Below are 25,488 nucleotides of genomic sequence, written 5' to 3'. Positions count from 1 at the left end.
CCAGACAGAGGACAATACCCAGATGCATTAATAGTATCTATAGATCTAGATAAGGCCTTCGATTTGGTAAGATGGGACTTCCTTGAAGGCACGATGGAACGGATGGGAATGGGGGAGGACTGGATCAAATGGGTGAAAATTCTTTATACACTCCCAACAGCACAGGTGAAGACGAACGGAGTGATCTCAAAACCAGATCACATATATAGGGGCACCAGACAGGGATGTCCTCTGTCCCCATTGCTGTTCGCTATCGCAATAGAACCCCTGGCGACGTGTTTCCGACAACAAGAGGGCTTCTTTGGAGTCAAACTGGGACCCACACCACATATGATCTTCCTCTATGCGGATGATCTTTTATTATATATAAAGGATGGGGTGATAGGGGCGCAACAGGCTCTGTGTTAGATTATTATGCGACCTTAGCGGGCCTCAATGTTAATTAATCTAAAAACTATGACTTCCCGCTACAGGAAGACCAAGTACGGCCGGGGACACTCCCGACAGGTTTAGTGTGTGCCCCTTGCTCATTTAAGTATCTAGGAGTCAAGGTCATCCATAACTTGGATGACTTACGCGAGGGAAATCTTAACCCGATTATTAGATCATTGAACACGTCTTTTCAATCATGCCGCTCCCTCAAATTACCACTGATGGCTAGAGTGGCACTCTCGAAAATGATTATGCTACAGAGCTTACTGTACCACTTTGTGAACCTCTCAGTGGGGATATCGCCGAGCTGGTTCACGGGCGTGAATCAGCTACTTTGGGAGCTGATCTGGGATGATGGACAAAATAGGGTAGCCCTGGAAATAACGCAAAGAACAGCGGGAGAATGGTGGACTGGGCGCCCTGGATTTCGAACTATACTACCTGGTGGCGCAGCTGCAATGGCTGAAATTCGACATACTTGGGAGAGATGGGCGAGGAACATAACCGGGGTCGATAAGTGGCCAGAGTAGCGCATCAGAGAGTGAGCCTCCCTCATCCCAATGTGCTGCTGCAGACAGCCTTGTATTGCTGGAGGAGGTGCCTCCGACGCATGGGAAAGGGACACCCCTACGCGCCAGAAATCCCACTTATAGGCATTCCATTCGGAAATCCGCTGACCCCCTACTCAGGAGCCCGATTAACAGCATGGACGGAAGCCGGAATCACCATGGTGGGAGATTGTTTCCATCTGGGAACGCTAATACCCATGGATGAGTTGATGTCCTATTATGACCGATCACAATGCCAGTTCGTGACTTACCACTCACTGGCACAAACATTCTGTGACCTATGGCAAAGTGACTCAACGGAGCCCTCCACCCACAGAGTGCCCCAAACACTGCTAACATTGGAGTCCGCCCGACACTTAGTGAAATGGCTATACCAAGCACTACTCAAATCAGTTACAAAACAACTAGTTTGCAGTAGAGATAGATGGGAAGAGGTAATTGGAAAATCCCCAACAGATGAGGAGTGGACGCGGGTCCTGAGAGGGGCCAAAAAGGAGTCCAGAAACTCAAACTTTTGGGAAAAGGTCCCGATGGAGATTGGGAAGACATTGGCCCGTAAGTTCTTGAACACTCCAGCGATCTGTTTGTTGGGCCTTATCCCCAGACCCCAAGCCAAAAAGATAGGGAACAGATTTACTGATCTCGCGCTGGTTCTGGCGAGAAGGCAGATCGCTCAGCAATGGCTAGCGAGCAATCCCCCGTCAATGGTAACATGGGAGAAGAATGTAGACACCTGGGCTAGAGCAGAATTGAAGGCCCTCCAGAAAGAGGACTTGCAAGGGATACGTAGGAGTCTCATTGCGGACCTGTGGGCGGAGGTGCTAAGAGATTGCGAGTCTCAAAAAAACGAGGAAATAGTCAGAAGCGATGATATAGAAGAGGAAAGCAAGGGAAAACACTCCAGATATAGGACCCTCAGATCAAACGGGTTCCCTACAATAACAACAAATAACTATATACCCGTGGAAGCTGGACCTGAACTTGGGAGCCCCACGGCAGACCACGAGGCATACACATAAGACACATACAAGGGGGTGAACAAGGTACGAGACAATACACCACAAAGTTTGTTTTAATTTGTTTTGTTATTTGTTTATAAACTGACAGGAAATGTTTGAAAATGCAATAATGATAAAGCTCCCTGGGGAAATTATAAGGAGAAATTATTGTGTGTACTGCAAACCGCTGTTCTGAGCAGGGATTGCAAGTTAAACAGGTCTACCAATGTAACAATAGTCCCGATATGTGCAGATTTGCAACACCAAGAAATGTTTTATGATAAACCGCATTTGTAAAAAGTATTTACATAAATGTGAAAAATCAATAAAGCTATGTGAAGAAAAAAAATAAAAGAGGCTTGGTCATGGCGGCAATGCAGTTGGGCATGTAGCCTGGAGCTCCGAAGCCGCTGGTACGGGCATGCTGTTGGCTACAGGTGAGCACACATGGCCCGGGAAAACTGTGCACGGGCCTGGGAATATCAGGGGGTGGCCACAAGAGGCTGACACTCCTGAGACGGGCCCGAACACAGACGAAGGGGCTACCTGTCCGGGCCGAAAACATACAAAATGGTGGATGCCGTCAGTGGAGCGGTTTGAGCCGTGCGGCGGTATTGATGCACAGTGGCATGGACAGAGGGCCTCAGAGCCACGTAGAGGCTGTGACAATACCGGCCTGCTTCTTTGGGTTCCAGGAGCACTGGAGGATGATTGATGCAGCTCCCCCCCACCTCACCCATGGCCACGCGGAAGCAGAGGAGAGCGGAGAAGCAGTGGAGGACCCCCACCGGGGGTTGACGGCCCAATCAGGAGGGGGCACAAAAAGCCTTTTGGTGGAGTTTGCTGGGGCCAGGCATAGCCTGTACGGAACAATGCCACATCCCACCATGGGGTGGGTGGGGGGACGACTCGGACACTGGCACACACCCAGATGCGGGCCCTGGAGGGCCAGAGAGGATCGGTGATAGGCCTCTTCCCTATCTAGCCTGCAGTGGTGGACCCCGTGAGAGTGACGCCTGGGCGCCATGCTGCTAGATGAGGGCCTAACAGATTACCATAGGCCTGTGCCCACTGGACCTCACTATGTCTCTAATAAACAGGGAGGCCCAGCGCCTGTGAGGGCTGGGTCCGAATGGGGGCTGAGATGGACTTGTAGTCCCATACAGCTACGATCTTGGCCGCAATTTGTGATACCAAGGACTCACTAGAGCAAAATATAGAGGTGTTGGTAATCAAAGCGCGCCTCCTGACGGTAGACTGTACCAAATTGGCAGACAGGGTCGCAGACAGAGAGGCAACTCTAGCCCAACGTAAACACGCTGTGATGGACCATAAAGACAGTTTTACTAAGCGGCTAAAGGACCAGGACATTTTGTCAGCCAGAGTAGAGGAAGCCGAAGAACACTCCTGCTAAAACAACATATGCTTTGTGGGCACTCCAGAGAGGTCAGAGGGACCCTCAACAGAACTTTTCCCAGACAATGGTTATCTGCTGAGATGTTCGGGGCAAGGTGTCGACCCTTTCCTCGGTGGAAAGTATAGCACAGAGTCCCAGGACAAACCCCGGAACCTGGAGCGCCACCCAGACACCAGCAGCACTACTACTCAATTTCAGGGACCAGGACAGTATACTACAATTAGTATGCTCCCCCAGGGCCTGGCACAATTAGGGCAGCCTAGTGAGCATTTAACTGGACTATAGTAGGTTGGTCCAGGGCCAGCGTGAGATGTTCCTGGAGGTCAAGAAACATTTGATGTATCTCAACTTAAAATATGCCCCGCACTTCCCAGGCCACATGTGAGTTACAGTGGGCAAAGGAGGTGTGGGAATGGCTGAAGAGGCAGGGCCATCCAATGCCACCGGTTCGGGATAGAGTGTGCTCCCCTGAATTGAAGACTCAGCGAGTACAGCGGCACCTGCGCTGGAGTGGAGATCTACGGCAGCCCCCTTCAAGGACGAGGCATGGACAGAGAAAGAAAAGGTGGTTGTGGAACTACAGTAAGGCCTCCTGCAGGCCCCCGTGAACTGCTGGGAACTTCAGGACAGGGATTCGGGAAAGCTCGAGGAAAGATCAACTGAAGACCTCCTGGATTCAGACCTACCGAGGGGGATTCTCCTATGACGGTAGACAAGCCCTTTGAGGGGGCCGGGGTTCAATGCGTAGTGTTTTGATTGGGTTTATTTTGCTTCAAAGGAGTCTGAACCAGTTGGCCCGGCCACGCAGGACCCTTATTGAACATGTTGGACAAAATGGTAAGCAATGCACAAAGTGGCAGGCACCTCGAGAATGGAGGCGGGGTTGCTTTATACTCCCAGCATGAGGTGGCAGGAAGGGCGGCTGGAGGGAACAATTTAACAAGACTGTGGCGATAACACCTAGATTAGGGGTACAGTAATAGCTAGGAAATGATGGGACGATTCAGAGCACTTACAAACATTGGGACAGATGGGTTCTTAACCGATAGGTAGGGACATCACCCTTAGAATTATCTCATGGAATGTGAAAGGGCTTGGTAAAACGTTAAAGAGAGAGGGGTGGTGTTGCATTATTTAGCATGGCATTCGTTCTTTCTTGCGGACCCTAGGGTTGGAGGACCTCTGGAATGCCTCACATCCTGGTGGACAGACAGTTTTCACACCCGGCTAAAGCGTCTTGTTCGCTGACACGATTTGACTACTTTCTGGTGCCTGAGTCCCAACGACACAGATATAGTAACACAACATATTTGACCAAAGTCATAGCAGACCACTCCCCGGTTATTACAGAGAAGGGGGCACAGAGCTCCTGTGCTAGTCTAGTCTGGCCCTTGGATCCATGAGAGCCAAGGACTGGGACATTCAACACCATGTCCTGGAGGTGACTAACTTGTATTTCCAGGAGAATTGGGTTCGATGGCCACTGGGATGATTCTTTGGTTGGCCTACAAGACAGTTGAGCGAGGGCACCCAATAGCGCATGTGGTGAGAAAGAAAAAGGGACAGAATCCATACGGTAGTGGAAATGGAATGGGAACTGACAGCGAGAGAGCCGGACTATGTGAAAGTGCTGGGTCCAGAATTGGTGCAGAATTTAGGTGGACTCTGAGAGGAATACAGACGTCTGGTCCTCAAAGAGGCCAGGATACTCTACAGGGGCCGGCAGAAAAGGTTTATGAGACAGGAAACGAGGCAGGAAAGATGCTGGCCTGCTTGGCCAGGAAGGAGGGCCAGCGATGGATTCCGACAGTTGGCACACAAAAGTTGAGATGGCTGAGAAACCTACTGCCATAGCCCAGACATCTGCCAGATTTATACACCTCCCGCCTCTCCTGTGAGGTGGATATGTCTAATTTTGTGTGTGATCTCCCAGTGCCACAACTAGGTAGGAAGGTCGGGAACTCTCTGGAGGCCCTATTACAGAGAGAAATCGCAGAAGCCCTTGCCCAAATATGAAGTGGAAAGGCCCCGGTTCCCAATGACTTTTCCCCTGAATTCTTTAAATGTGTCAAGAGTAAGGTGATCAAATCCCTGTACGATATGTATTGTGAGACCCAGGTACAGGGGGACCTCCCTCTAGATCTTCGGCAGACAACGGTTGTGTTAATTGACAAACCTCTGAAGCCTCCAGAAGAATGCGTCTCGTATAGGCCAATATCCCTCCTGAATTTGGAAGTGGAATTGCTTCTGAAAGTATCAGCGAATCGCCTACAGTTAGTGATGGATTGCATAGTAGCTCCGGATCAGTCAGGGTATATACACAACATAATCTCTGGCAGCTCTTCGGTTGTCGTGCCAGATGACTCTGGGTGCAAGACCCAGAGCTTTGCCTGGTGCTAGACGCAGAGAAGGCGTTTGATTCTTTGGAATGGCCCTAACTGATAGCTCATTTACACTGCATGGACTTCAGCACTATTTACCAGGTGTGGGTGAACCTGCTTTATCAAAGGCTGATTGCGAGAGTACAGGTTGAATGGCACGCTATCAGAGGAATTCGAACTGGCCAAGGGCATCCGACAGGAATGTCCCCTCTCCCAGCTACTTTTCGAAGTGGCGATGGAACCACTGACTAACTGGGTCCGGAAGGATGACCTGCTGCGGGGCCTTCGCTGGGATAGAGACTGGTAGGACGTAATCTCACTATATGCTGATGATGTCTGGCTACATTTTGCAGACCCAGACCGGGTCCTGCTGAGAACCCCGGAGATCTTGAGAGTCTCTAGTTTCTTCCCCTGCATAACAATCAACTGTGGGAAATACCATGGCGTAACCGATGTCTCTGTTGACGCCACAGAGTGGATGGCCCGTCCCGCTGGTGTGGACTGATATTGGGTTTACCTACCTGGGAATATACGTGACCACAGATCATATACTGTTTCGTAATAAAAATGCGGGGTGAATCCTGCAGAATTTCTGCAAAGATGTGTAACATTGGCGCCGGCTCCCCCGCAGGGTTGCTGTCGGAACACTGACAAGACAGATGGGGGTATTTTTCTGCCAGAGTTACAACTGTATTAGTGGGCGGCTCGCCTGGTGATAATCAAGGATTGGTCCTTCGCGGACCAAAGGGAAACGGCTCTGAGAACTAGCAAAATTAACTGTAAAAGACTGGAGAGGAAATGGCCCCGGCAGGCAGTTTCTTGTAGAGGACAGAAATACCTACAAGACAGCACTCAAAGTACAGTACAAACTAGTATGGAGGGCCAAAAAAAAGTTATTTTGAAGACAGAATAACTAATACTATTAACAGTGGCACGGAAATCTTTAAAATTGTTAAACTGTTGACAAACCTTAAAGAAGAGATCAAAGTAGAAGCACCGTCAGGCGATTGGGCAAGGCAGGTAGCCTGCTCCCTTCATGATAAGGTGATCCAGCAGTCATTCTCCTCAGACGGAAGAAACCACATCCTCCCACTACTCACACGGGGATGATGTCTTTTCGCTCTCCCCTTCAAAGGTATTGTTACAAAGGCCGTCACTGTCACAATTCCCAGCCCTCAAACTGGAAGACTCTCTCACTTATCTCTCGGGACTAAAGCCAGGATCACCTACTGATGCTTGTCCTGCTAAAATGTTACCAGCACTAGCAGCCACTTTCAACGTGCCAGTCAATTAGTTAATCAACTCCTCATTGGTTACGGGTGTCATGCCATCTGCCTGGAAGCAGGCAAAAATATTGCCTCTCCTGAAGAAACCAACGCAGACCCCAACAACCCTATTAACTATAGACCTATCTCCCTTCTTCCTGCTTTCGCGAAGGTAGTAGAAAAACATGTTAACACCGTAATGACAGAATACATAGAGGAATATGATCTCCTCCACTCCACGTAATCTTGATTTAGGGTTAACTGCAGCACAGAGTCTGCCCTGCTGAAAGTGACTGAATACCTTAAAGATCAGCTTGATGATGGGGAAAGAGCAATTCTGATCTTGTTAGATCTGTCTGCAGCATTCGATACGGTGCCCCATAAAATGCTCTTAAACAGATTTAATAACATGGGCATAAAAGGGAAGGCATTGGCATGGATTACATCTTTTCTGGAACACTGGGAACAGATTATTTGGACTCTTCCCTTCTCTGCCGCATTGCCAAACATAAAAGGTGGGAGTCCTGCAGGGCTCTGCCTTGAGTCCCACCTTATTCAATCTGTATATGTCACCACTTGCATCATTAGCAGAGGCACATGGCGCAAAAAATGTCTCTTATGCGGATGATACGCAGCCGATTTTCTCATGCAAGAAAGGGGATGACTTTAATGGAGAAATAATTAGATCCTGCCTCACCAATGTTTGCAAGTGGTTGAAGCAGAATCAGCTTAAATGTATCCCCGATAAAACAGATTATATTCTTCGGCCAACCTGTAGAGAACAATTGGGCTCAGTGGTGGCCTTCAGACCTCTCTTTTCCCAGCACTGCCCAATCGGTAGTGAAAAACCTAGGTATACATATTGACAATGAACTATCAATGCGGACCAAAGTTCAAACCCTAGTAGGAACCTGTTTTGGAGTACAACGGATGCTCAAGAAATTTCTACCGCTTCTCCCCCTGGATTCCAGGAAGACAGTGGTTCAGGCTCTGATCACGTCCAGACTGGACTATGCTAATGCCCTTTATCTGGGTCTGACGGACTACCTGCTACAGCGTCTTCAGGTAGTGCAGAATTCAGCAGCAAGAGCAACTAAAACCCAGATCACATATGAACCCCCCATTGGAGGTCCTTACATTGGCTCCCAGTTGGGGAGAGAATAAAATGTAAGGCCTTGGTTATTTATTTATTTTTAAAGCCTTCCATGGAACAGGTGCGCCTACCTTAGAAAACGAGTCAGGCGATATTTGCCACCAGGACACGCAGATCGGCCAATGCTGACCTGCTTGCATCCCCAAAGCTCGCCTGGCACGCAGAGGAGGCAGATCCTTTGGCTTTTTGGGAGCCCACATTTGGAATGAACTACCGGCAACTCTGAGAAAAATAGCTGAAAACTTGGCTATTTAAAATCTGAGCCTCGTAGGAAGTGCACCTGTTAACTGTCAGCACCAGGACACTCTCGAAAGAGTAGCTGTGCGCTATACAAATACGGGTCATTCGTTCATTCATGGCAGAGAGACTGGCACGGAAGCCCCACGGTTTCACGCGATGGCTCTGTGAAGTGGGAAAAATGATGCCCCTCATGGAGCAGACTGCTTTGGTGGTTCAAACCTGATGCCGTGCAATATAGAGGCTGGGATGGGCAAGCCAAATGACACTTGAAACACTGTTGTGGGCCTCAAACGTGTTGACGGAGTTACACAGGGTGTAGGGTTACTGGCAATGGGACATAATTTGCTTTTCAAAGGGGGGGGGAGGGAGGAGGATCTGTAGGGAGGGGGCCTGGTGGTTGATGTTTGCGGACTTACAGGGTCATATGAAATGCCAGGGGAACAATTCCTGCAGTACTTGCAGATTAGGCCTATCCTTCCCTGACGGAAGCTCTTCGCTCGGGACTTAGAGGACTAGAGCACGCTGGAACATCGGGTGCTGGGTGCTCCATTCCATAGACACTATATCCCAGCTGTACTCTCTCTAAGGTGGTAGGAGAGGCTCTGGAGCTTATCCCTAGGCGTATCCTTCTGGGTATCTGAGGAGAGGTAACCCAGGACAAGTACACTGTGCTCTGCACCACAGCGTTGGCAGTCGTAAGGAGCAACTACCAAGGTTAAGATACTGGGGGTGCGCACAGATTTCAACAATGAGCTCCTGGATATCCAATATGGAAAGGTGCTGACAGGCAGAGGAACCGATTTACATAGCAAGAGGCTGCCCCCACCCAGACCAGACACCTTTGATATGCATCCCTTGCCAACACCCCTAGAAACCCCTGAACCAATAGTTGAGGACGCTTCTTCTCACACCTGCCAGCCAAGGCATGGAACAAGCTTCCCCTATACCTCAGGATCGCACAATTGCTCAAGCAGGTCAGGAAACAACTCAAGACCTGGATGTTCCAATGAGCAACAGCGCAGTAACCAATTTAACCAGTGCCTCGAGACCCTCACGGGTGATTTGCGGCACTTAATAAATGATTGAAGTAAACAGTTGGGCCAGACAAGTCTACAGTCTGCTTTAGTATCAGGTTTCGAGTGCAACAATGGGCAACTAAGTGCATTTAAGACTATGCAGTTAAGTGTACAGCAAAAACAGGCCACAAATCAATTAACCAGAAGTCCATTCACCTCAAATTCACTATCCAAAACAGGGGGCATAACCAAATCGAAGAAGTAGGGGGACTAAGGACAGTTCTTCAGAAACTCTGTGTCCAGTTAATGTGAATTCCCGAAGTCAGAAGATCAGTGTACGACGAAAACAGAGACCAGTTAATGTCTTTCAAGCTTGAGAGCACTACAGGCACACTTTGCAGTTATCACGGACGCAAAAACAACATCACTCTTACCCGACAACTTTTCAACAATATATCCCAGTACAATGGAATTGTTTGCAAGTACTATAACGATCGCTTTTCATTTATGGGTAGTAAGGTCATTAACAATTAAAGGGTTCCATAACAGTACTGCAACTGCATCTCAAACATCTAGCAACATAAAGGGGATCTAATCTTTTACTACATTGACCTACAATAAGTATTCAGTAGTTTCTGCTGTAGCAGAGAGGAAAGATTCAGCAACTTAAATTAAGAAACACTACTTTTAGATCATCTAACAACCTTTGCCCCCACCTTGCCCGACCTGCATGAAATTTGATATGAAGAAACTAAACTGGACACATCAATCATGACAAATTTTGCATAGATTATTCAAATGTCACCACAGTTACAAGTAAATCAACAAAACCTCTTCCAATACAAAATCACCTGTAACCACAGAGTCACTATTAACAACTGTGTAATATTCACCTATGTATACAGTGGGGTCGTTACGGCTCTAGTTAAGATTGGAACCTCTTTGTATATGAAATCCCATTTTTTAGATCTCATCCACACCGCGCGTGAGCTGTGATGACACGTATTGTTTACAATTTTAGTGGGCTTACAACCCGCCCACAGCATACCATTAGTTGATTTCGTTAAACTCTCATTTGCATTCTTTCAATTGCTTAGCTCTCACGGACTTCTCTTCCTTATGTTAGCTTATCCATGGAGTATGGACTAAGTACATGTTTCTTCCTCTTTTTTTTGCAGCACACTTTTTTTTTTTAAACAAGCGTTTTGGTATTATTCCTGGACATGCAATGTGCTTTCCTATTTTTAATCCCGGTGATGGATTTTCGTTTATGTTGCTTTCACCCTATCTGCCGCCTCTATCGATGCTTTAGGTATTTACACCCACATCTTTAGTACTCTATGCCACTCTACTCTATACAAGGCCCACTTTGCTCCTCCAAATACTGCCACTCTACGACATTCTACTCCACCCAACTCTGCCACTCCACTCAAGGCCACATTATGGCACTCTGCGCTGCACCACCGCTCTTTACACCACTCCAATTCCACACCACCACTTTCCTCTATGCCACCCCACTAACTATTAGCGATGCTGAACAGCAGCCACACTGCTGTACAACATGGCTAAAAGACATTGGCAAAGACAATAGCTCTCATAAAGGTGAGATCTATTGGCTTTGACAACGCTGGTTACACTTTTAATACCATTCCGGTTATTTCTGCAATTTCCACTAAACTTCAGGGGGAACTCTGCATTCATTCAGTAGGCAATCTTTGAGCATGACAAATTTGGAGAAGTTTGCTCAAACAGATCAAAAGTAAAGGCAATCAAGACTTGCGGTATTTGCAAATAACATGGGATTTTCATTAGGGAATTTTCTCTGCTCGACTGAAACCACTGAACAAAAGTCCACCAAATTTTATTCCAGCTTAATTGACAGTTTTCATTCAGCTATTTTGGACATGTAATTAAAAATTAATGTGTGTTTTTAAAAAACAATTTATGATTAACAACGCAGACAACACAATCCCTTAACTTACATTGACTACACTACATGTCAGTCTCTAGATAACTTTATTTTTAGGTCGAGCCTAGCGCAGCGCAGGTAAAACGACCTTTTGGAATTGCTCTGGACTTCTGGCCTAAGGCTTGCGGTTACGAGCAACACAAGCGTGCACCACTCGCAGGACGCTGCAGCTGCATTCCTCGCTCGTGTGGTTCGTAACCGCAAGGCTTAGGCCGGAAGTCCAGAGGACGCTGCAGCTCTTTCATTCCATCACGCAGATGGCATTGCAGAGCCAGAAACTCACACACTGCCTTCTGTGAACACCTCTTGGTTTTTTTTCTATTTGCAAAGCAATTCAGTGCTTCAGTGCCAGTTGCTGCTGGCAGCCCAGAATGGTACACTTCTCAGCTCCAGCCTTCACTCCCACCTCCCGCATCCTCTAACCTCTTCCCCATCTATCACTCGTTTCCCTGGAGACCCACTGTGAGTGACAGGCGCAGGGTAGCCTGATAGTCTGACTGCGGACCTGGCGCTGCTGGCCAAGGAATACTGAGATTAAGATGGCACCCAACCTCCTGTCACGAAGAACGAGACAAGGATCCACTTCCTGTCACCTAGAACAAGGTGGCATCCCACTTCTCACTACTAACGTTTATGCCGAAGTCCAGCTTAAATTAGCCATTTGTTGTATTTGATGCAGCAGCGGATATTGTGAGCTCTTCTCCCCAAAGAGCTCTGAATGGAGGGCGCTATCACCTCTCCTGCACACGCACTACTGTTCCCGCCTCTTAATGTCAGGCCCACTCTGCTATAAGAACTGATTAAATACAGACGTCCCGACCCCTCCCTTCTTGCGAAAAACACCTTTTATTCTTTTACAGGAGACCCCTTTTAATCGTTACAATTCTTTTCTTCACCTCTCCCACTTTCAACCTCGCCTCCTCCGTGTCGTAGTTTCATTTAGCACTGCCTCAGGCCTTGTTATGTGACGCGTTCCATAAAGGCTTCATATAAACACCGCTGCTCATCGTCCCTCATATATTCTATTAATCTCTTCACCCCAGGATTGTCTTCAATCTCTTCCTTCACCTTCAGTCACACAGGTACCACCTCCACAACCAAAGAGCTCTCATCTCTCCAGAAACCTGCACTCACATCCCAAGCACGCTACTCTGATTGAAAAGTGTATTTGTAAGGCACTCTATACCATAACCAGTCTCTAGGTGCTGATGCAGCGCACTTTAGTCAGCCTTTCAGCAACCACGCTTTAGCAGTTTAATTAAATGGTCCATTGAGGAAGGGAGCATCCAGGTGTGTACCGGTGGGGCAGCCAGCATTTCATTTTGCAATACGACCATTGCTTATTCTCGGTCAATCAACAGTAAAGATAATGGCACACAAGCACTGGGTATTATGGAACTGCAGGCTCACACATGGAATGTCTTTTTCCCCCAATTATCCAGAAGCCGGTAATGTTTTATTTAGCATGCATGTTGTAGACTGAAGCTAGCGTCCATCAGGTAGCTTATTGTTTGAAGCCTATTACTTTTCCACAATTGTTATTTTGTTATTTGTTCCATATAACCTTTAAGTAGATTGACACGGTGGTGTTAAGTCAATTAGATAAAAGGTTAACACCGAAAGTGTGCTCCTTCTGTTGACTCCGTCTGAGCAGAACTAAGATTAAGTATGCAGTACTGAATGTGTTAACACTTAAACACCTGTAAGTACAGGCAAGGACATCTCTTTAATAATTTCTTATAAGGTCCCAAAGGCGAGACCTACTGGCTATGCCAATGCTTGTTTTTTTTTTACTTTGGTACTATTGGCATAATGGTATTTTGAACATGATATGCGGTGCAAGTTACTGCATGTTGTGTGCATTGCTAAACATAACCAGTGAATTTCAGTGATCTTTCATGTTTGGCCCAGAACCATAATTCAAGTTGTAACTCTTTGTTTTAATGATTGTCATGTTTCTTTAAATGACAAACTTAATTTTCAACCCTTGCTGTATGCAGCCCTGCTTCCAGCCAGCTGTAGCCATCCAACACCCACTGTGCAGGACCTTTAGTCATGTGCCATAAGGGATATAAAAAAGTCTTTGTCTATATAGAATGCCTCTACATAGGTAATACATCACAACCATAGCTGCAATGCATCTGAAAGGAAAGTAAAATCATTTGTAAAAAGTCTCACCAATGCCACATGATTTATCACTCAAATATACGCTTTAAATATATTTTGGAAATTCAGCTATTTTTATCAAAATAGCAGCTTATGAATTCTAAAAACACGTTTTCATCTCGAATACACACTTTTCAATTTTGGTATACATATATTATTTCCACCAAGCAAAAGCTTCTAATTTAGTAGGCTGATCTGCTCCTAAGAGCTACTGACAGCTTTAATTGAGACTCTCAAAAACCCACTGGTATCAATTGCAACATCGCTGTCAGCAAATAAAATTCAACAGCTGTCTCTCTAAACCTGCTCCAGTTACACAAGGCTTACCTCATGGCTCAATCCACTCCCTAGTACTTCTTAATCTATGCATGGAACCCCTCACTATCATTCTGAACTAAGCAGGGGTCAAATATCACCTATATGCAGACTACACAAAACTACTACAAAATAAAATCACCCTGTAACCTCCGACATCTGAACACCACACTAATTATGATACAAGCATGGATAAAAAACAACCACCTTAAACTGAAATCCAAAAAGACAGACTAGTACTACTCTTCTCCACCAGAAACATTCTTTTCCTATCCAGATTGGATCCAGAATGTTGACGCGCTTAACTGCTTTCTTTCCAACTCTGTTATGTCCTTGGGCATCACACTGGACAAAAACATGTTGATGAAAGCCCACATCAACAATTCAGCCAAAGGAACGCTCTGACAAGTCAAGAAAAATAAAAATGTATTCCCCCAGATGATCTTAAGACGGCAGTGCAATCACTTGTCATCTCAAAACTGGACTACAGCAATGCCCTCCTCACAGGAATTCCGAAATGTCACCTTGCACCTCTTAAAGCAGATCTCAATGCAGCTGCGAGGCTCCTCACAGGAATTACAAGATTTGATCAGCTCTCGCTTGCCCTCAAGAGTCTTAACTGGATTCCCATCAAAGAAAGATGCATCTGTAAGACAGCCTGTATCACCCACAAAGCACATCATACAAAAAACCCCAAGTACTCAGAAACTAAAATTTCAATAGCAGGAAGAGTCCGGGCACTGAGAAGCCCCAACGCTTTTCTTCTCATTCCTTCTAACCTAAAGAAGAAATCATACCAGGAGCGCTCCTTCTCAGGAAATGCTCCTAAGATCTGGAACTCACTCACCAAGGATCTCTGTTGCAACCCCTCTTTTCCTTCATTTAAATGGGACCTTAAACTTCTACTGCTTAACTGTTTCAACCCATGCACAAGCTGTTCTACATTTCCTTCATTGATTGACTCCTTCAAGACAGTCACATGACTCTTTCAGTCTCCTAATTTGTCTCTGATGCCATTCCTCAATGTGTCCTTGCGATATACTTTTGTGACTTTATAGTCACTTAATGCAGTATTGTTTCTTTAAATTGACTCATATGAAACCCCTCATATACCTCTTTTAAACATAATCACATAACATGTAAAGCGCTTGGATACCCTCGGGTCTAGCTAGCACTATATTAAACTCAAATATAATATAGATAAATATAATAAGGTAGCTGGGGTGAAAGCAGTACCTCATGAGCTACTCATTGAAGAAGCCTGCTCTAGAGCCTGCTATGCAACTTTTTAAAAGCTTACGTCTCAAAAAATACAAACTGGATTTACACAAACCTAACAGCATGTTTCTAAGTAAACCTTTACATTTATGCCAAGTTTTGTATAAATCCATTCAGTGCTTTGGGCTGTAGGTCTGCGCAAAATTTCCTGTTGGGGGTTATGCTCAAGGATTTATAAAGCACATAGCTGCCCTGATCATGGCTTCCCAGTGCTAGACCTTAACATACACGCTGCAACTGCCTAAAAGGAAATGAGAAAGAGGGCTAGATAGAGAATAGCCAGCTCTTGAGAGATTTTCTGAAAAGGAGAGAGAGAGAGAGAGAGAGAGAGAGAGAGAAAGAGAAAAAAAGAGAAAGGGAAAAAAGAGAAAAAAAGAGAAAGGGAAAAAAGAGAAAAAAAGAGAAAGGGAAAAAAGAGAAAAAAAGAGAAAGGGAAAAAAGAGAAAAAAAGAGAAAGGGAGAAAGAAAGAGAGAGAGAAAGAGAGAGAGAAAGAGAGAGAGAAAGAGAGAGAGAAAGAGAGAGAGAAAGAGAGAGAGAAAGAGAGAAAGAGAGAAAGAGAGAAAGAGAGAGAGAAAGAGAGAGAGAAAGAGAGAAAGAGAGAAAGAGAGAAAGAGAGAAAGAGAGAAAGAAAGAAAGAAAGACACCGACGGTCCTCCCACCCACTCTTGGTCTTCTAACTCGAGGAACAATGGCTAAAGAGAGGTCAGCCAGGCTTAGAAGACGAGAAGGCCGGTAAGGAAAGTTAAGATTAGACAGGGTGGGGGGCCCCTGGGAGTACATGTTCTTATGAGCGAGGCACAGAGTCTTGAAGTGAATGCGTTTATCCACAGGGAGCCAATGCAGCTTACACAGAAGGCCAGATACGGATGAAAATTTGGGGAGTAAAAAAAAGCAGTCTGGCAGCGGCATATTGGGTCAACTGCAGTCTTCTGTTGGCTGACAAATACAGGACATTACAATAATCCAAGCGGGACATAATAACCGACGGAATTACAGTGAAATCAAAGAAGCTCAAGATGGACTTGAGGCTTCTCAGGAGCCCAAATAAAGGTAAAATGTTAGCTTAAACACCAAAGAATTGTCCATCCGGACTCCCAAGTTTTTTTGTTTTTTTCTCCCCACTGAGGACTTGGGCTTAGGGGGAGGAACAAGGGAAGAAGGCCACCAGTGGTCACCCCCATACTGAACATATTTGCCCAATAGCAGAATTTCAGTTTTATTAACTTTCAGGCAGAGACATTTATTATTCATCCACTCCACCACCACCACCACAAGAATTCCTTTTTGAAAAATGGCCCTATCCTGTGTGGTAGCTTCAGAGAGTGAAAGAATAAGCTGGGTGCCATCTGCATACTACACTGGTGTGAGTCCTAGGGATTTGATTACCTGAGCCACCAGTTAGACATATAAATTAAATAGAGTCGGGCTCAGCGATGATGCCTGAGGGACACCATAGTGTAGAACGTGCAGATGGGAGATGTGAGGAGGAGAGATGACTTGGAATGAGCGCCCCGATAGCAAAGAGTCAAACCAGGCCCGAGCGGACCCTCCTTTGCCGATGTTTTGTAGGCGCTGAAGAATAATTATATGAGACACCGTATCAAATGCAGGGCTCAAATCAAGCTGGATTAGGGCAGAAGAGTTACCCTGATCCAAGGCGCTGCAGAGTGTATCGGTGACCGAAAGCAGAGTGGATTCCGTTCTATGTGCTGGTAAAACTGGAAAACATTTTTTTCATTCCTCTGCCATACATGCACTTGTCATTCAAGTATCAAACAAAAGGGCCACCATACCAAGACCTTTCTGACAAGATATCACACATACATGAAATCAAGTCTGTGCCTACTATGCAGCGGAAGGGTAAGAGGGTCATTAGCTCCTCACTTAATATTACTAACATTGGCCCAAAAACTCAAAATAGTTAATTCTACCATTATATATTAAATGCATTCACTAACAAATACCCCGGTGGTCTCTTGCCTGTAACATAATGGTGATTGCAGGGGAAAACAGAGGAGAGGAAAAAAAGAACCAATTGAGAGAACGACCACATTTTAATGCACTTGCTTTGGGCTTCTTCGGCAAACGGGTCTAACAAGCATTGGCAAAGGCAATAAGACCCGTATTTGGGATCTACTGGCTTTGCAATGCCTTTCGGTGATGTTGTACAGCATCTGCAAGATACTGGGCAGCACGGTCAACAACAACGAAAAGCAAACAAAAAAAGTGCGATGAGTCGACCTTCATGAAAGGCGAACCAATGCTCTTTACAACTACAACTTGTCCAGGGAGTGACATATCAATCACTGAATGACAACTACCACCTTTGAACAGTCTTAGAGACTTTAGTCCTACGCCAAAAAACGTAAACATGTGTACGTTTCCAGCACCACATTACTAGACTGCAAATTCATTTAAGATGCTCTTACTAGTAGACAAACATCCCCCCTCCATAGTGCACCACTACACCAGTCGACCCCCTCCTCCTGAACAGCCTAAGAGTCTGTTGTCCCCTATTCTCCTCTACAGTCGAGAAGCTAATGCTTTTGTTTTCAGCAGCTTATCTCTATAGCACTGGCCGGTCTCAGCACCTCATGTGCCGGTAGAAAATTACGCAAGACCGAGGCTTCAAGGCCCTGAGCAGGCCTCTCCGATCTTCATCCCATAATGTTTCTCCCTGGTGGTCTCTCTCCCCTCCCTCCAGCCTGGCGTTGCGCTCCCCACCCCGTACCGGACTCTTCATCCTTCTTGTCGAACTTCTTGATCATTGCGACCACTGCTGTGCCAGATGGGGCGCCTTGACAGACAGAGATTCCAGGCGCTGCCGCGCAGAAGCGGAAGGAACGAGCGGCGTCTTTAATGCTAATGAAGGGGCGCGGCCATGCAAATATAGGGTACAACGAGCCTTACCCGGCTCCACGTCGCTGTTTCCGTGGCTCAGTTGCAGTTCTGTATAATCCGGCAAGTTCGTTTTGGCGTCTTTTTTAATACAGCACACACATCTGCTGATTAGAAGTTTGCACGGGAACAGAAGTTTCTGCAATTCGTACGTGGTGTAGTCATCGGGTTAACTTAATAATTACTCATAATGCCATTTTTATGCAAAAAATAGTTTAACTTACTTATTAATAAATTAATTATTCTTATACAACGCGTTGTACATTTGATATTATCTGTAGGTGGCAATAAGAGGTGCTTTTCAGTTCATAACCATCAAAGCTGATTTTGGGTTGCATTTTAGTGCCCTATCTCGACTCGCACCCAGTATGAAGCGTAGCAGACGGAACACTATCAGGGAGTGCTTATGCTGTAATTGCAACGTGGCCTATGCGGTTAGCGTTTAATTCTCTTTAAATTAAAATGAAGGCATTTTGGAGATCTGATGGCCTTGTCACGTATCCCCCACTTCCTTATCACAGTCTAGGTGTTATTTTATATTTTGTTTGACCTAATTTGCTTTCAGTTGACCCCAAACTATAGTAAAATGAAGATTGTCCAGTTCACGTAGTTTTCCAAGTAGGTTTATTCATGTAAGGAGTTACGTAGGGGCTGCTGCTCAGCCCATCTCCAACTGACACTCACACACATGAACGTTCCATTCCGTCACATTTTGTCTCCCAGACACTAAGGCTGAGCAGCAGCAGTATAACACAAACACACAATATAGTTGTCTGGAAAGCACTATATAATGTGAAGCGTTTCTCTTGACAAATGTTCCAGGCAAAAGGGCATTGCTACTACGTGGTGTTGTTGGGTTTATACTATATCAAGGAACTAACAAAGTTACAACTTCCTGAAGTGGCATACATAGTAGGTTTCCACCTTTCCAAGAGAAAAATACCGCCCATTTGTTGTTGTTTAAAGAGTCTGCAAGGGCTGGGATGTGACACTAAATACAACTGTAAATAAAATTGTATGTATCAATTTGTAACATGACATTTCTGCCTCTGTTTACTTTATTAGACATGGATCATTAACGCAGCTCTAGAACACACTTAAAAATAATTTCTATTTGCTGTTTGAAGTATGTACAGATAAATGTAAAAACAATTGTGATTTTGCATATTTTTGCACTGAAAGGACCTCAAAATACCAGTGGTGCCAGTGGAAAACTAGTCAGGTGGCAACTCTACATACAGACAGTTGTGCAACAGATATATTAACTCTCCAAGCCAGCTCTTACTGTTATTGGAACCTGTGGTCAACAAGTTACACACAGATACTGAAGCAGAAACTCAACCTCCTGTGCTGTCTTTATTGGGACTGGAGCTCTAACTTGCAGGAGGTAAACGGTCTGGTGATAATTGCACAATTACATGGGCGTCTGAGCTGAGGTAGGATTAGGGCTGGATTTGGAAACAAATATTGGTAAATGCAGTATATTTCACCTATGTGATTAATAATAGCTGTTTTTTGTTATAAATTGTAGCTTTACTGAGTAGTTGTGCAATATAAGTCACTGAAACTCCGTTGAAGAGTTAAGACTTGTATAATGAGAAAGGAAATATATTGTGCTGTTACTGCTGGTATTATAAAGTGGGGAGATTAGGTAAATGGGGCAGGACAAAGGGAAAAAACCATGCACCCTATATGTAGAGTGTGAATGCAGATGAGGCTGAGGACCTACATTAGGTGAGACTGCGCCTTGCTGTGACTGGAAAAACATCTCGCAACAATAAACCCTGAGTCGTGCCACATGAGTCCCTTGTGTGCCTCTGCACAAAGCACTCGTGTTCATCCCTGTAGTCTGAAGGGAACCGATTTAAAAGACTCAAAGACTAGTTTAGGAGAGAGGGGAGAGGATGTAGTGTTGCAGCCAGAGCTGCTGACTTTAGAGCTGGGGAACCAGGTTCAAATCTCAGGGCATATAAATTCTCCCTACTTCCACGGATAGAGTAACTTCACAGATACACGCACATACACTCACCATAGACTTGGGCCCATTTCACTGACATTCACTCAGAATACTCTATCAGTACCAACCATGAGAGAGGAAACCTCCTAAACACCCTGCATCTACAACAAGGTCGATGAGACCTAATTGATACTATCTTGAGTCATGATTTAAACAACAATAATCACAATAGAGTACTCAATAATTGACAAGAAATAACCACCAACACTGTATTTAAAATTATGGTACTTTATCTAAAATTAGTTCAAATGGAAAGGCAATCAAAATAAAATCATTGTTCTCATAGTTATCTATTCTAGCTAAATGTCATAAATGGGTCAGGACAGGTCTCTTAGTAGAAGTCTCCCAAGTCGCCGTCCTCACAGCATCGATCCTCACCAACGCAAGTTCGGAAAGAAGTGGCCTCAAAAATCCAAATGCAATGACCACAGACCCTCTCTAGTCTAGTATATTTATAATAAAAATTACAAAATAAAGCAACATAAAATGTTCTGAGTTTCCGTTGAGCCGCTGAGCAGAGCGAGCAGGAAAGGATGTAGCATCGCTACATTTGTAAAATCTCCGCTCAGAAAAATCACAAAAATAAAAAGACGGAAGAAGGAAACTCAAGTTTACAAATGTTTCTTTCGAAGCCGCTCTTCCTTGATATCTCTAGCAGAGCCACCGCAGCATTGTCATTGTTCATTGTGACCTTATCCTCGTCCAAGGCACTTGGACTTACGCCCAGAACTGCTGTCCTCACGGAAAACTTTTAAACCAGGCGAAGACTGTGGTCAGGTGACTCTCGACCATGTTCAGCAAGGCCCTCGCATCAAAATTCGATCACTCGAATACAGGCTGTAAACCGTAGCCATCTTGTTTTAGGCCAAAATGAACCATCTTAATCGAAAGAAATACAAATAACATTACTACATCATCGCAATGATTAAACAGTGTTAATTCCCACTAATACCCTTATGTGTATGTAATTAACTAGCCATCTGCAACATATTTAAGCATTAGTACACGTTATTTCAAAAGCGTTTTGTGCTTTAAAACAAACAACACTTAGCAACATTCATTTAATAAAACCTGCACATTATTATTAAGCAACATGTATGCTTTCCCACGTGTAATTTCTCTTGTTAATCAGGTTGGTTAATTAGAATTTTCACACAAAACAAATAATTAATAATTATGAATTAATATTTTTAGTCAACACATATAGACAAAACCGGAGCTTAAAAAACCCGATAAATTTTCAACAGAAAACTCTGCTCCAGCACTGACTTTAGAGCTGGGGAACCAGGTTCAAATCTCGGCATTGGCTCAACATCCTGTAAGCAAATCGCTTAATCTTCCAGTGGAGCCGTTTTTCGCTGCAAACCACCTCAGCACTCACAGGGGGGACTCCAACCCCCAGGAAGCCCTGCTTTACGTACCAGGAGGCGCCGACATTGCTGTGTGCACCCGGAGGCGTACAAAAGTACATCGCGGCACCCTCCTCGCGGGAGCTGTTTTTCACCCCAAACCACCTCAGCACTCACAGGGGGGACTCCAACCCCCAGGAAGCGCTGTTTCACGCGCCAGGAGGCGCCGACGCTGCTGTGTGCGCCCAGAGGCGTACAAAAGTGCATCGCGGCACCCGCCTCTCGATACGCACGCGGGCGTGCCTGGGCCAAGCCCGGGCCAAGGACAGGCCTGTCTTCGCCCATCAGCAGCAGGAAGAGGTGGGGCGGGGCCTGGTCCCTTGGCTTTGGGACGCTGGACACTCATACACGAACATCGCTGGTTTGTTCCTCTCACCCAAGTAAGTCCATCTTGTATGCACTCTAAGTTCCCACCAGTATGGCAGCCACATAAAAAATTCGAGGGGGGGAGGTGGCCACGCCCAAAAACTTGTCTAATTCTACACTTAATTGCTTTCTTCTCCAGGCCGCTAAGGCCATTGACATGGAGATACAAGTAGCGGAACGGCGGCTTTCTGTGGGGGGGCGATCCATCTGCCGGGACCGGCGCACACAAAGCCCCAATTAATGAACTCAATGACACAAGTCAAACGAATCAAGTTTTGACTAGGACTCCAGACATTTCTCCTCCATCCCTGTTGCACTGTACAACACCCCAAGCCCCACCGGTATGTGACTTGACAGGCAAAAAGAAAAGAAAGAGCAAACATTTGGAGCCCACGCGTAGCATACGGACTAGATCCAGGAAAAAAACTCCGGCACCAAATCCAACAGACCACGCTGAACCATTACAAAGTCCTTCCACCCCGGATGGTTCTAACTTAATGCTGCCGTCCCACCCTGAGGACAAGTTCCCACATATTATGGTGGCACTTACATCCCTCATTGAGGAAACATTTGCCAAGAACTTTTCATACATTCAGGAAAGACTGGATAAATTAGAATCAACAATGTCTCGAATGTATACCTTGTTTTCCGGTATGACCTCAGAGGAAGGCACTAATAGGACAGAGAGGGATAGGGGTCATATCCACGGGGGAGCACTGATTCTGATGAGGGTCACTCATCTATGTATGATAATTTGCCATCTTGTCCCACTGTTAACATTCACCCCATAAATATTACCAATTCAGTACCACAAAAACACACAGGGCCATCGAGCTCTAGGCACTGGGGCTCAGCACGCTCACCCCCTAGCAAGACCAGGCCCAGCCCCCCCCCTACAATCACCAATGGGATACGGGTAGGTTGCAAACAACAACAAACAACATCAAACCAACCGCTCAATATTGAATTAGCCTATCGAGCCAACCGAGAAGATAAGGTGACCCTTGACCTCCCACCCGAGTGCTGCCCCTATGTGACAATACTCACCAATGTTCCCCCGCTGCAGGTAAAACAAAATGAATCCCAGACCCAGATAAAAATAAAGTATGTCATTGGCTTTCACAGAACACAAGTTTTACAAACAGATACTATCACAATATCTTGTTCCTGAGGCGCGTAAGCATGGTGGGTCCTCTATGCAAATCCTATACTGGTGATTGGATCGTGATTAACTGTAGATCCCCATTCATAGCTAGTTGCTTGCTTGGTGGGGACCCACCTTTAATGACTCAGAGGACGGACCAGGGGATTGTTATTCTTCCACTGTTTTTTTTTATAGGCATCTTGATAACAGAGGGGGGAACCCTCTGGCAAATGGGCTGCTTCGCAGGCTACACTCTACGCAACCAGAGGTTACCCCTCTGGAAACCAGAAACCAATTTCAAATTTTAAGTGGTTTAGATTCCCAAGACTGACTACCAGTAGTTCTTCCCCCTCCAACAAGCGCAATAGAGGAACCACCCATCTCACAGCAAAATGAAACCCCTGTGACCCTCAACAATAATCCTGCCATGTGTGACCAAGCTATCACGATAAGTCATTTCCATCATCTAATTGAGCCCAATGAAGTATCTGATAACACAGGACTCATTCAGGAACCGATAATTGAACCCCATGAACTTAAGCTCCTATCCTGGAATGTTGCAGGCATAAGGTCTAAGACAACTGACCCCGATTGGTGTAAGCTAGTGGACGATTTCCACTTATTCATATACCAGGAAACATGGGCGGTTGCTTGTGTCTACAGGGTGGGCTTCACCTCATACAGTATTGAAGCAAAGCAGTCCAATGTTGGTCGCCCAGCTGGTGGCCTTCTAATTTGGGTTAAAAACATGTTGGCCTGCAAATCAAAGGTTCCTAACCTTGGCTCTGAAGAAATACTCGGTCTAGAACTATCCTCTCCTAAAGGGAACATCCAAGTAAGGCTATTTAACATCTATAATCACGTTAAGACTCCACATAAGCCATCCGGCAAACTAACAACACTAGCCAACTTTCTTGAGACTTCTCATGGGAATCACAGACTCATAGTTGCAGGCGATTATAACACAACATTCGAACCTGTAGACTATGTACAAGAATTAATACCTGATGGTGATAAAGCTAAGGGGATCGCCAAGCTGCAGATACCTCCCATTAAGAAACACTCTAGGGTCGGGCATCAGGTTTTATCATTCACCATTACTCATGGGATTCAAGCATGTAACGGCAGGACTAATTCTGACAGAGAAGTATGCCACACGTTTAAGAGGGGGGCAACTAAAACCAGGGTTGATTACATCCTGGTAGACGTTGAACTCTGGCCCAGCATAAGAGACATGGCCATACTAATACGGGAAGACAGCGACCACAATGCTCTGGCCCTCACACTATCAGGCACAGTTTTACTGTACGGCAATTCTAGGCACAAGAGCGTCCCGGTCATCACTAGCAATAACAACAAAAGAGTCAAATGGCCTCTGATACAGGCTGATCCAACTGCTCTCTCAAAAATATACTCAGTGGTGGAGCAGACCCTTGTTGATCTGAGCACTATTGCCACCAGTATAGATGACACCATGGCTATAATTTTACAATTGACCGCCGCAATTAGAGCAGTATTTATCAAACAATGTAATGGTCAACCTGTAAACCAGAAGACAGCCCCTTGGTATAATAAGGCCTATGGTACAGCCAAAGCAGACCTAATCATGGCGGTTTAGTCGAAACTTCCCCTAGATGTCAAGAACTACAGGAAGTTATATGAACTGGCCCAATCCAAGACAAAAAAAGAATGGGAGGTAGAATACTGAGCAAAGCTTGTCGAGGAGGCAAAGAAAAAGAATAGCCAAATGTTCAGGCATCTCTTGTCTAAGGGATCCTCCAATCTAAAAATAGAAACTGATTTTTACATACATCCCCACATCTGGGAGGAGTATTTTGAGGAGCTTTACGCAGGACAAGGTGCTTCATCCTACCCTGGCTCGCAATCGAGATGATCAAACATTGTTTTAACTGAGGAGACAGTCATCACTGTAGAGGAAACCATTATAGCTATAAATGCACTACAGAGTGGGAAAGCCCCGGGCCTAGATAAGCTCCCAGGAGACATGTACAAGGCTGAACCTTCAATCTGGGGTCCCTTACTGCAATCAGTTTTTAATGCCATCATTTCTGGTGGCGAAATCCCGTTGACCTGGAGAGGAGCCGAGATCATTCCTATTTATAAAAAGGGAGAAAAAGGGTTGCCCAGCAACTACAGACCGATCAGCCTTTTAGTTGTCTCTCAAAAAATCTTCTGCAAAATTATCTTAACTAGGATCCAAAACTGGATCGAGGATAATAACATCCTGTCAGACCTCCAGGAGGGATTCAGGGCCTCCACAAGTACCACTGACCAAGTTTTTAGATTCCTCCTGTTAATCTGGAAGCAAGTGACCATCAGAGGCGGCTACCTGTACGTTGTATTTGTGGATTTAAAAACGACCTTCGATTTGATAGATCGAAACCAACTTTGGCTAGCCCTGAGTGAACTGGGTCTCCCAGCGTATATACTCAA

General features: G+C 45.5%; 1 protein-coding gene across 2 annotated transcripts in view; it reads right to left on the bottom strand.

Annotated features, from left to right (window-relative positions):
- Nucleotides 1-18,058, bottom strand: part of COPG2 (coat protein complex I subunit gamma 2) — a 341,223-nt gene extending 323,165 nt beyond the window's left edge. The window contains exon 1 of one of the 2 annotated variants that reach the window (XM_085653601.1): nt 17,932-18,058. In XM_085653601.1, coding sequence (XP_085509727.1) covers nt 17,932-17,968 — 37 coding nt within the window. In that variant the 5' untranslated portion in view covers nt 17,969-18,058. The remainder of the gene's footprint in view (nt 1-17,931) is intronic. The other variant, XM_085653602.1, reaches the window with a different exon arrangement.
- Nucleotides 18,059-25,488: the final 7,430 nt, after the last annotated feature.

The sequence above is a fragment of the Triturus cristatus genome, chromosome 4_1 (assembly GCF_964204655.1).
Source record: "Triturus cristatus chromosome 4_1, aTriCri1.1, whole genome shotgun sequence".
Taxonomy (NCBI): Eukaryota; Metazoa; Chordata; class Amphibia; order Caudata; family Salamandridae; genus Triturus; species Triturus cristatus.
The sequence above is the reverse complement of the archived record's forward strand: the minus strand, read 5'-3'. Positions and strand labels throughout refer to the sequence as shown.